General features: G+C 31.8%; 1 protein-coding gene across 1 annotated transcript in view; it reads left to right on the top strand.

Annotated features, from left to right (window-relative positions):
• LOC148626028 (leucine-rich PPR motif-containing protein, mitochondrial-like) overlaps positions 1-12,471 on the top strand; it is a 46,346-nt gene that overhangs the window by 25,124 nt on the left and 8,751 nt on the right. The window contains exons 21-29 of the mRNA XM_088569613.1: positions 393-487; positions 1,947-2,160; positions 4,768-4,889; positions 5,543-5,649; positions 7,504-7,572; positions 8,176-8,266; positions 9,123-9,280; positions 10,398-10,540; positions 11,027-11,097. Coding sequence (XP_088425739.1) covers positions 393-487; positions 1,947-2,160; positions 4,768-4,889; positions 5,543-5,649; positions 7,504-7,572; positions 8,176-8,266; positions 9,123-9,280; positions 10,398-10,540; positions 11,027-11,097 — 1,070 coding nt within the window. The remainder of the gene's footprint in view (positions 1-392; positions 488-1,946; positions 2,161-4,767; positions 4,890-5,542; positions 5,650-7,503; positions 7,573-8,175; positions 8,267-9,122; positions 9,281-10,397; positions 10,541-11,026; positions 11,098-12,471) is intronic.

Genomic DNA, 12,471 nt, shown 5'->3' with positions numbered 1-12,471 from the left:
CTTACTATTTCAATTATTTATTTATTGTTTATTTCTGATTTTACCAATTTCCTTTTTGTTTGATGACCTCATAAAATCATCCCTGATTGTGATTACAAATTTCTTGTTTTTTTTATTTTTCAGTTTCATTATCTATATAGAGTACAGTGCTATCTGCTGTTGTATTATTGCCCATCTCATTCATGGAAAACTTTTTCAAATGGTATAATAAAGTGAATGCAAATTCAATAAATGAAACTAAAAAACAGTTATCTGCCCCAGGCTGATAACTTGAATACTTTTTCTGGTACATGTATTATCAAAAATGCAAAAATGCATGTATCAAGATAAATTATATGATAATAAAAGATAAATGATATTATGGGAATTTTTATTTTGTATTTATTTTTCAGTGAGAAACTAGAAGAAGAAGGAATGGTGGGGAGAGTGCACTGCAACACTTTTTACCATACTTTAGGTTTAATGGTAGATGAAGGAAAATTAGAAGGTTAGATCTCCCTTTTTTAAAGTGAAAATACTAGTGAAAAATATTTCCAAATGCAATTTTATCTCATATTTAGCCAATAAACTGGCGAGATATTATATGATGCCCTCTGAAAATTTGCATGTCCATCCATCCATATGTCCTTTCCCTACTCCAGTAATGCTAGAGGTTGCTGACTTGGTGCCATCCTAACCTCTAGCATCTGACATGTTGAAAGCCACTGCAAATTTTAATTAGCTAAACATGTGTCTTAAAATACTTTATGTCTTTTATTTACATAAAAGAAGTTTAAACTACCGGAAATCGAACAATAAAAATCCTAAATATTTGTTAAATACCTAGAAAACATTTGTAATGAAGACAGTTGTCAAAATGACCAGCAATTTTGAATTAAGTCACTAATTTTACGGAATGTAATATATCTTTTACAAAACAAACATAAAGTTGTAAAGGCAATTCGTTGGTTAATTTGATATGTTCGTTTCGCAAATTTAAAAATCCGTAATTTTATCAAACGGAATTACTCACTCAAAAAAGCTAAAAAGCAAATATGAAGTTCATTTTAACTGCTTTTACAAAAGATTTCCAGGATTCTGGATTTCCTCATCAGGTTGGTCATTGTTTTTCTTTAGTTTAGCCACCTTCTCCCGTGTAATGGTAAAGAAACTGTATAAAACGTTTTAAATGGAAAATAGTTTACTATAATTCTGCCGATATCAAGGAACGGTGGAACGAGTGTTATGCAATATGGCGCTCTTAAGTAAGAGGTTGGGATATGGAGGAACGGAATTCCAACCTCTTACGTTGTAGAAGTAGTCCTTTCCCCAACAGTTTCCAGATAATAAATTGAGAATGGATCAATGATTTTCTCTATTGCACTGTTGTTATGTACCATAACACTCAAGTTAGGTTAAAGTTTCTGCAAAATCCGAAATGTAGTTTTTGAGTTAGGCTGTTCTTAACATTTTGCCATCCCCTTTTTTCACCATTATACTGGAAACATCACTTATTTTTCATTAATGCACTATTTTGAAGTCATTAGATCTCTTACCAATTTCATACTTTGCCCTGTTTTAGATCATAAGGTTTTCTCACCTACTTCGTAGTGTACTGCCAGGGCGTACTTATTTTGTCACCTCACAGAAACAACAGTAGGTATACCCCCCACTGGAACACATTATTCTGACTCCCAGCCAACCAGTTTTCAGTCTGGTCCCTTTAATACTGCATAATTAGAGTATTGAACCCATAACCTCAGGCATTGGTGTCAAGTGGGCTACTCTGAGAACACCAAAGTGGCAACTGTAAATTAAGAAATCTTGCAGCAGCTGTAAGATCATAAAAATATATCAATTTCTGTATTAGGTAAAAGGCCTGTAATGGAATTGGTCGCTAAATATTAAAAACGAAAACATCACAATTACATAAGGACTTATTTTCAACTAGTTTTTATATTTTTCAGATACAATACCTCATATTAAACATTTTGTGAAGCATCATGCTGACTTTACCAAACCAGGATATGTATCCATTCAAGCTGTTACATTACCCTTATCAAGAACATTGAAACCGGCTGAAGCCTTTGAATTTGTTCAAAGACTGATCACTTTACAGTTCATACACCCAGACAACAAGCGTTTTTGGGTGAAGGCTCTGTTTGATGAGTATTCTAAAAGGTAATCCAAATAAATTTTATTCAATCTTACCAGGAAGAAGTGTCACAGCTATTTTATAACAGATGCACAGTGTCTTTTTTTTTCTTCTGCCCTTCGGAAGGACACACAAAATTCTGCCCCTCTGCCCTTTGGAAGGTAATACAAAATTGTACACCTTAGTCCTTCAGAGTTTTAGATAGACTTATTATACCCCACACAACGAAGTTGCGAAGGGTATATTGTTTTTAACCCCTCCGTCAGTGTGTCAGTCCAGCATCAGTTTTCTGAACTTTTTTTTTAAATGCTTGCAGATATTGACATGATTGTTCGTATATTATAAGTTCACCATGATAAGTTACAGGTCAAGTTTAACTTTTGTTTTGCTCTAATGATTTTTACCAAAATTACAGGCCTTAAACTTAGCAAAATTCACAGAAAAAAAGTTTACCAGACATTTTTCTAAACACTTGCAGATATTGACATGATTTTTGGTATATAAATTCACCATGATAAGTTACAGGTCAAGTATACATTTCGTTCCTCTCTGATGATGTTTACTGAAATTATGGGCCTTGAGCTTAGCAAAATTCACAGAAATAACAGTTTTCCAGACTTTTTTCTTAACACTTGCAGATATTGACATGATTTTTGTAATATAAGTTCACCATGATAAGTTACAGTTCAAGTTTAACTATCATTCCACTCCGATGATTTTTACCAAAATTATGGGCCTTGAACTTAACAAATTTCCAAAAAATAACAGTTTTCCTGACCTTTTTTTCTAAACCCTTGCAGATATTGACATGATCTTTTGTACAGGAATTCAACATGATAAGTTACAGGACAAGTTTGTAGTTGGTTCTGCTCCGATGATTTTTACCAAAATTACGGGCCGTGAACTTAGCTAAATTCACAGAAATAACCGTTTTTCGGGACTTTTTTTTCTAAACACTTGCAGATTATGACATAATTTTTGGTATATAAGTTCACCATGATAAGTTACAGGTCAAATGTACGTTTTGTTCCGCTACGGTGATATTTACTTTGGATTAACTAAAACTCAAAGAAATCACAGTCTGGAGTTTGAAACTACCATTCTGAGTAACAGAATTTAGTTACAAGATAAAGGTCTAAAGCCTAAAAAACACTCTTATTCCTTTTTTTATCGGAGTCTTTCTACATGTATTTCTCTTACAAACAAATTTACTTGAGTATCCAACATTGGGATGTGTGGGGTATGTGAGTGCGCTCACTAAGGTTGTTGGAACATTTACAAGTACTATGTATTGACAGAAATATACACCAGTATCACTTCTTTTCAAATCTACAAATCCTTCGTGATACAGATGTATACATCTGTCTCCATGTGATACAAGTAGTTTTACCTACACATAATATATGTCTTAATGTCTTGTGTGCATACACTCATGGGAAAATAATAAAAATTTTATACAGCCCTTAAAATACCATCCCTGAACGGATTCATGCAACTATTTGATAGATCAATGATAGAGTTTTGACTGATCGCTGACATGTCAATAACAAATGATTGGTAATTGATCTGACTGTGCTTTGTTAAAGTAGTAGATGATTGATTCATATACATTTCAGAATTTTATTAGAACATAAATCATAAAATACTGTTGTAAATTTACATGGACTTTAAAATATTGAATTCTTTTTCGAATTTCATTAAAAAAAAGTGAACTTAAATTTCCACCTTAACTATGTCATTCAGTAAATTTGTGTAAAATAGAAAAATGAAACAATTTATTCTGTTAAACATATGAACCGATCAGTATTTACATGGTGTTAAATGGAAGCAATCACCGGTTTTACAGATAAGTTTGAATTTATTAGTCTTCTTTTATATTATGGGCTAGGCATTGCCTAAATCAGTGAGCACCATGAGCTTTACTGTCTGTGTGAGACTCATAAAAATAATAAAGGACATTACAAAGAGGGGGTGTGGAAGTGCAATATTTTTATTTATATTTAAGCAGCAAGCAAAGTCAATATTTATATTTGAAAATCTGTGTTATTAATTAATGGGGGAAGTTTTTTTTTTCAATAAATGAATAACTTGCACAATTTGTACCCCCAAAATTCCAAAATCTGTCTGTATGTGTTATGAATATGAATATAACAAAGTATTCATCAGCTAAAATGTAGAACACTTAGAATATATAAAATATATGGTATGCTATTTTAATAAGCTTTATGGGCAGTATTGTGTGCATTAGAATTTCAGTTCTCCAATTTTCTTCTGTAAAAAATTCGTTAAACTGTCTTGTTAAGGTGTGTACAACATGATGAGTTGTTCTGTGTGTGCATCATGTGACTCCTTCAGGAAGCAGCTTCCTGTTTACCAAACGTCATCATTAAAAATTTCAAGATGAGGGCATCCACTTACTGCAAGTCCATTGATGGCAAGGAGAAGTTTTAGTGAATTCTGTTTGAAAAATAATGATATTGAAATTTCTGTCTATGTAATCAATCTATTACGAAAACTTCTCCCTGTCAAAGACAAATGGGAGAAGTGAGCACAAACAGGGAGAAGTTTTTGCTCATTTCTCCCTGTAGATTAAGCCCTGTTACTGTATTAATTAAAATCTTTTGTATTTGTAGGTGTGATTCTGATGAGTTGGTAGAAATGTGCAAAGATATGTCAAAAAAGAAACTCATAACTTCTCTATTTAATGCTATGAATTTATTGATAGAGAAAGAGGATGAAAAGTGTCTTCAAGAAAGTATGTACAGTTTTATATGTATATTACAATCACCTTATCTATCTGTCTGTCTGTCTGTGTCATTCCATCCATCGAAATTTCATCACAATTATCTCTGCTCTTAATGGATGGGTTGATTTCAAATTGGTTCAGTGGCATTATATAGATATAAGCAGTTTATGGTGCTGTCTGACATCAACTTCTTATTTTACCAGACTGCTGTTTTTTTTTTTTTTTTTTATATGGAATTATAGAGAAAATTTTATCACAAAAGTCATTGCTCTCGATGGATGGATTAATTTCAAATTTGGTATGTGGCTTTATGAAGATGGGGCATGAGTTGTAAGCCATTTTGGTTGCTGTCACAAATCAACCTTCTGTTCAAGTGGGGGTATACATAGCACAGCACATGCTACTTCATCTTTTTTTGTGAATGTGCTCAGTGTTGTTCATGAAAAATATATTAAATTACAATCAATAAATGTTGAATGCAAACCAATTTGTTTCTTCAAAAAAACCCAATAATTTCAATGGTTTTTTCTTTCTTTAGCCAGACCATCTATCTGTGAAAGTCTGAAAAACTATGAAAAATTTCTTAATTTGGTAAAACTTACAGCTGTTATTGTTATCGCAAACAAGTTTACCAAGTAATGTTAATTCTATGCTTTTTGCAGTTGTTGATTTTTTTATCCCAATATATGGTGAAGTACCTGTTCTCCTGAATTTAATGTGTGGATTAGTTTATAAAAATAAACTAACGCAAGCTAGAGCTGTTGCTAAGGTCAGTGTAATTGAGTGGGCATGCAGTTGCTCTAAAGATATATATAGACAATTACAGTGCACTGGCTTGACATAAAACTGATGAGGCTTACAACTTCTGAAAGACTATACCAGGCATTTTCAAAGGTTCAAGCTGAATTAATATATTTGAGTTTTTTTGTTAAGTTTGCACACAGTTCTAGTCTTATACTGCAACAAAAATTTTAAAAGAAAAATCAAGAATAACAGTGGCTACTTTAATTCATGTAGCCTTAATGTTTGTGACATCACAACAGAATGTTATATTAATTCACAGACCACATATTGCTTGTAAATAATCAGTCAGGTCATTTTGGCTGCTCAAATGGAATATTTGTAGTAAAAATTCAGATTTATGCTCAGTTAAGGTCTCACGATATGTTTGTATCATATTCAATTTCACCAATGCCTATCAAGCTTTCATTTGAAATGGAATGATCAATCCAGGTTACTTTGATGCTTACACGAGATTGATGTAAAATGCTGAATACAAACGTTCCAATGATTTTAAGAGTTATGTCCCTTACCTTAGGTCTACCTCCTTAAGTAAATATTGTTACTGAATGTGCCTTGTTTTTGTAGCATTTACGAGATAAAATAAATGAAATATTGCTGTAATATAGAATATTCATTACTTTCCAATTACAGCAAGTAACTTGATATTTGGTATTCTCTTGATTAAATGATCATTAACTTTCTATCTAACTTGAATTGAAACACCTAAGAAAATGATAGAAAGTTTAGATCTCTTTTTAATTGTCCAGTTAAGTAGTAGTCTCTGTAAGAATGCTGCTAATTTTGTAATATGTGATACACCCCCAAAATAGGCTACACATTTTTATAATTGATATTAAGTTGCTTTATAGGTCTATATGGTGAAATGTATATTTATTCATTCCAATTTATCTGCTTAAGGAGATAATCCACATTTTCTATGGTCTTACTAACTAATTCTAATGTTTCCATTACTTTACATGTTAAAAAAGTAGTTTTCAAAGTTTCACTGTGAATTCCCAGGACAAATGACATCTTAAAGTTGCATACCATTGCAAAGCTTGGAAAATAAGGCTTTCAAAATCATTATGCTAATGGTATGATGACAGTAGAAATTCTTCACAAAATTTACTTGAATAAATAATACTGAAAATCCACATTTTCACCTCTTCTAACTGACAGCTTGGAGGCAAATTACTCGAACATGTAAACAATATTCATACACTTTTGTAGTAAATTACAAATATGAATTTAAAGTACATATTCTCAGCTTTATTTTGACTACTTTTGATCAGGATATACACAAATAATGCACTGATTATTCACTGTAAAATTCCGGAAAACGAAGTTTCAAAGGAATTTATTATGTTTCTATGTAGAACCAACAAAGTATTCTATTGTTTATACATTCAATATTTTTGGTGAAGATTTTAGTGACAAACTCTGCATAAATCAAATTTAATAGAGAAAAAAAAACAACCTATTCTCTGAAACATCAATAAATTATTACAAATTGATAGTACTTGTATTGAATATATATCTAGCATACTTTTGGGGGTTTTTATGGCAAAATGGTGTACGAAAAATATTGCTGATTATAATTTTGGCGGGTACTTAGTGGTATACTATTAAAGTATTTAAGTTCATAATAAATATTTCCCATAATTTATTTTGGGTTTTTTGACAGACCATTAAAATATGCCAAAATCAGTACCCTGTGAAAATATGTTTGTTCAAGGCATTATATTATATTATATATAAGTTTTTTTATGATACTGGCCACTGTGGTTGTATCTGTCTTTTAATTTATAGATGAGAAAATGATATTTTGTATATTTTATAGTTACCTGGATTATGGGGTGACATGAAGGTTATTAACTACTGTGCCAATGGATTTGTTCAAGATAAGAAGGTAGGCAGCTAGATGTTTATATGGACCTTCAACTAACTGAGTAAATATCAAACTTATTGTGATGATAATGATTTGTTCATATTAAAATGGACCAACATTGGGGTTCAGGGATTTTTTAGTGAATTAGTGGTGATCTGAGGTCAAGGACCATCAATTTCTTACCTGGGACCTTTGACATTTTATTCATCTAGGTCTAGGGCCTTCACCTGTATTAATTGACACTTAATGGAGGATTTTTAATTTTCTTGAAGTGGACCATTGATTTGAAATTTGAAAAGTCCAGGCCCTTCCATTCTTGAAAGTAAATTTGGACCCTTGTGAATGTGTTGATGAACCACGTAATGATACATTTACTAGTATGACAGTCACTTTATTCTGTTCAGTATTTTTAAGCTCATGCTTTTATTATGTGATACCCTAAGCGTGTTCATCCTTTGACAGTGTCCAGATGATATCTTTAGAAGCTATTAAAGGAACTTTTTCAAACTTTGTATAGGTACTGAGTATCAAATTTGAATTTTTGTTTGATCAGATTTTTTTGGTCAGAAATGGTTTGGATATTCTTATCCTGATGTAGCATACAACGTCTTGTTTTCATTAAAGGTTAAAGAACTAGAAGAGTTAGTAGAATTAACCAGAGATATTGATGGATGTAAAAGAGATGTCATGTTAGAGAAACTCATTAAAGGTTACGGTGAGTGTGGATTTGATAAGATGAAAACAACCTTAATTATTGAAGTAGAAACCACATTTAAAAAAACAAAACATATTCAAGATGTAATGTAACCCAGCTTGTAATATAGGACTATTGCATCTGTATTGTTGGGTTTTTATACAACTGGAAAAAGACTTAAGGGATGTGACTTGAACTGTTTTGGAATTAGGGGCCAAAAAGGGGACAGAAACAAGTATTTTAGTGATGTCTGGACAGTAACTTGATTAAATGTGAATGGATCTCTTTGAAATTGTACCACAAGGTGTCAAACCACAAAAGATAAGGCTAGGATTGAATTTTTAGGTTGTGACTCAAACTGGATAGGAATTAGGGGCAGAGAAAGTAGCCAGAAATAAGCATGTTCATGATGTCTAGACAGTATGTGAATGAATCTCTTTGAAATTGTACCAAAGGTGCCATACCCCCAAACTAAGGCTGGGATTGATTTAAGATGTTGTGCTTATTAAGGAACAAGGGACCAAAAAGGAGCCACTGTAGTTCAAATTCTTTTTCTGTGTCAAATATATAATTGCAATCAAAATTTAGGGCTGTATAAAGTTTGAATGGTATATCCATACTTGCCCCAACAGTTCAGGGTTCAGGCTCTGCAGTTGTATCAAGCTGTGCCCTGTGAAGCATTTTATTCCCACTTCATATCCAATTTATAAATTCACAACAAAATGTAAAAATTCTGTTGAAATCAATAATTGAATTAATTCATCTAATTCAAAACTCCATTTTCCAATTAAATTTCTCTTGGTGAGAATGAATACCAATAAAATATGTAGTTTCTGAAAGAAATTTAGTAACCAGAATGTATTTTTATACTAAATAGTGATGGCTAGGGACTTCCAGGCAGCTAAAGATGTGTTATCAAAGTTTAAAGAAGAAGATATTATTCCATCTGCTGAAATTCTAGAGTTTCTGGCTGATAGGTTGAAAGCTAATGGTGTTGAAGTAGATTTTTATGTACCTTCTGGAACATCAGATAAAGTAAGTGTGTGTATCCTTCAAACATTTCTAAATACCTTTACATACAGAGTCCTTTATAATTTGTTTTTTTAATTTTTGAATATAATATGAGGCAGGTGTAACCTGTAGGAGGATGAAGTTGAATATATTTTTTTAAATGATAATTCCTTGTACAGTTTTACATCAACTACGATTTATTTGTTTCCATAATTGAACAAATTTAAGACGCAAGCTATAAACATTTAATGCCGTTAAAGATGAGAAAGTAAAAAGATCCTTGCATTATATTACACTTGGTATTACAAGTTAACTTCCTGCCAGGCTGAAGTCAGGCTCTCAGTGCTTTTAAGGTCATAGGTTAAATTCACATTGACTACCATTATGAGGACTTTGTCCTCTATTTTTCGCAGACTGTGGCATTTAGCCTGTTCTGAGCAGATTTTTATCTCTTACTCTTGATATAAATTAGATAATTAATGTGATTTTTTAAAACATTTTTTGGGCAGATTTTCAATTCTTGTTAAAAAAATCTGCCTGACATCATACCTGGGGGAGACTCCCACAAAACCAATGAAAAATTAGAATTACCCACATATAAAATGTAAGATTTGTGGGAGGATTTTGATTTAAATGACTATATTTTCTCTCAAAAATTCTAAATAATTGTATTTTGCTTCTATGTAAAAATCTCCCACATAAAACATTGTCAGTATTGGTGGGTGGGGGGTCTCCCACATGAACTATTCCAAAGGTTAAAGGTTAATAGGTATGCTTATATTGTACCAATGTGTCCTATAATATTAACATAATTGGTCCAGTGACTTATATATTCACACTTAAAAGGTATTTCAGTTTGAATTTGGGTGGATAGAAACTTGACTGACAAGAAATGTGTGTTCATTAAGTCAAAGGTTAAGTTCACCATCATTAGAAATGTAGTTTCAATGAATTCATGTTTCCCCCACATAGCTTAACTATGCATTGATTGATCCATATTCTCATTTGCAAGCTGGAGTGACAAGAAATTTTCAGATCAATAGGTTAAAGGTCAAGGTTACTAAAAATAAAACTTTTGCAAGACTAAATACTTTGGGAGTTGCTTTGGATGAAAATGACATGTTCATCTTCTACATTGTAGGTAGAAAAAACTGAAAGACAGAAAGCTAAAACCCAAGCAAATGTGCAAGGTTCTTCAAATTTGCTCTCAGAAGTAAAAGAAATAGTTTCTCTTTTCAAATCTAATGGTAATTATGAAGAGTATTTACAGAACCTTTTTGATGGGTAAGTAATTAGCTAATTGTATCTCCATTAATTTTTAAAACAACTTACTTGCTATCCAAGTTACCTCCTGAAATAGTTGTCATGTATAAGAAATTCTAAAGTTAGAATATCTCAAAAACACCGTCACAGATTTATGAAACACTGGTCAATTGTTCATTTGGATTGATGTAAGCTTCCATTTTCTTTATATATATAGGATTTGAGTAAAATCTCAATTTGGATTTTTTATGAAACCCTGTGCTCATAAGCACCTTAGTCTATCATAAAAATTTCAAGTGTAAGGAAGAGCTTATAGGGGATGTGCATATCGTGTTGCTGGCACAACTTTAATTTGGTTTAACAAATGAAATTCCTTCTGTTACTAATCTTTAAATGTGAATTGTTCTTGTGCTGAAATGCATGAAATATTTGCTATTGGATGTTAAACGTTAGTAATTGTATACATGTGAAGCAATCACTTTAAGTTCAGTAATATTTCAATTGCAGTGATTTGCTTCAATCAGATAGATCAAAGAGGAAACTGTTGAATCAGCTGCAAGAACAGCTATCACGCGAAGGTACGACCATTTATTTAAGATTTAAAAACTTTTACAGCAATAGGCTTAAGTTTGAATTTGATATCACATTTTCAGCTCGCCTGGCCATGTGAGCTATAGCCATCACTTGGTATCCGTCATTGTCGTCCATCGTCGTCGTTATCAAGTTTTCAAAACTCTTCTCCTCTGACACTACTTGACCAACTGAAACCAAACTTTGTATGAATGTTCCTTGGGGTATCCTGCATAGCTCTGTCGCTGGGATTTTTTATCTGTCGAAAGACATGGCCGCTGTTTTTAAAAATAGAACATAGAGGTCAGAGTGTAGTTTTTTGTATATATCTCCAAAACCGTTAAGTATAACCAAACTATTTCAATTGCTGAAATGGTTTTTATTGTAAGCCTTCAAAAGTCTTGAGGGATGTAAGTTGGCAGATGACTCCTTGTAAGAGTTATTGCCCTTAAAAGATGAAAAATGACGTTTTTTTTTTTTGTTTTTTTTATATACAGTTTTCAGCCAATATCTTGAAAATTATAATAGATAGAAAGGAACTATCAAATGCTGAAATGATCTTTATGATAAGTCCTACCAAAGTCTTTTAGAGTCAAAATAGTTGGACAACTCCTTGTTAAATTTATTGCCCTTGAAAGACAATCTTTAACAAGGTGAGCGATTCAGGCTCCTGGGAGCCTCTTGTTATATGAAGCAGTTTTTTTATTATAAATTAATTAAAATCTAAAACTAGAAAATAATACATTGGTAGAAAATCATTTTACCAGTTTGAGAGAAACTTTTGGAGTAGGAATTATAATGTACTTATGAGCTCAAAGATTAATGTTTTTCAAGTGCTCTTTTTTTAATGTTCCATGAAAACTGGGTAATATTAGGAGATAATTGTAGTATATTTGATGATTTGGAGCTTTTCATCATGGATTTGTTAGTGGCAGATTGATTTTACTGGCAATACATCAATGGAGCTAGTAGCAAGGTTTTTGCAACTGTCAAATCTAGATTGAGTAAGATAAATCTTAAAATGAATAACAATTATGTCCAATCTAATGAAAAATTGTCAAATATACCTGAAATTAATGACAAAAAATTCTTTAAATAATGTCGGTACTTGCGTAAAAATGGTTGAGAAGGTAAATGGCAGAACTGATGCTTTGAAATTTACAATTTAAAAGAAAAAAAGCTAATCACTTTTAGATAAAACTTTCAGTATGTTCAAGGCTTTATTATTCTTATTTTATGTTTATTATTTAAAAGGAAATTTATCCAAGGGAGAGACATATTTCTAAAATTGGTTGGTTGATTAATGTTGTGTTCACTAAAATAGAAAATTTCTCAAATGTAAGAGTACTTTGTTATACTGGCTTCGGTTTCACAAAAAGTCG

The sequence above is a fragment of the Perna viridis genome, chromosome 2, assembly GCF_037379345.1.
Source record: "Perna viridis isolate PV_CMFRI_1.1 ecotype Kerala chromosome 2, ASM3737934v1, whole genome shotgun sequence".
NCBI lineage: Eukaryota > Metazoa > Mollusca > Bivalvia > Mytilida > Mytilidae > Perna > Perna viridis.
Note: the sequence above shows the minus strand (reverse complement) of the source record. Positions and strands in the feature narration are given on the sequence as shown.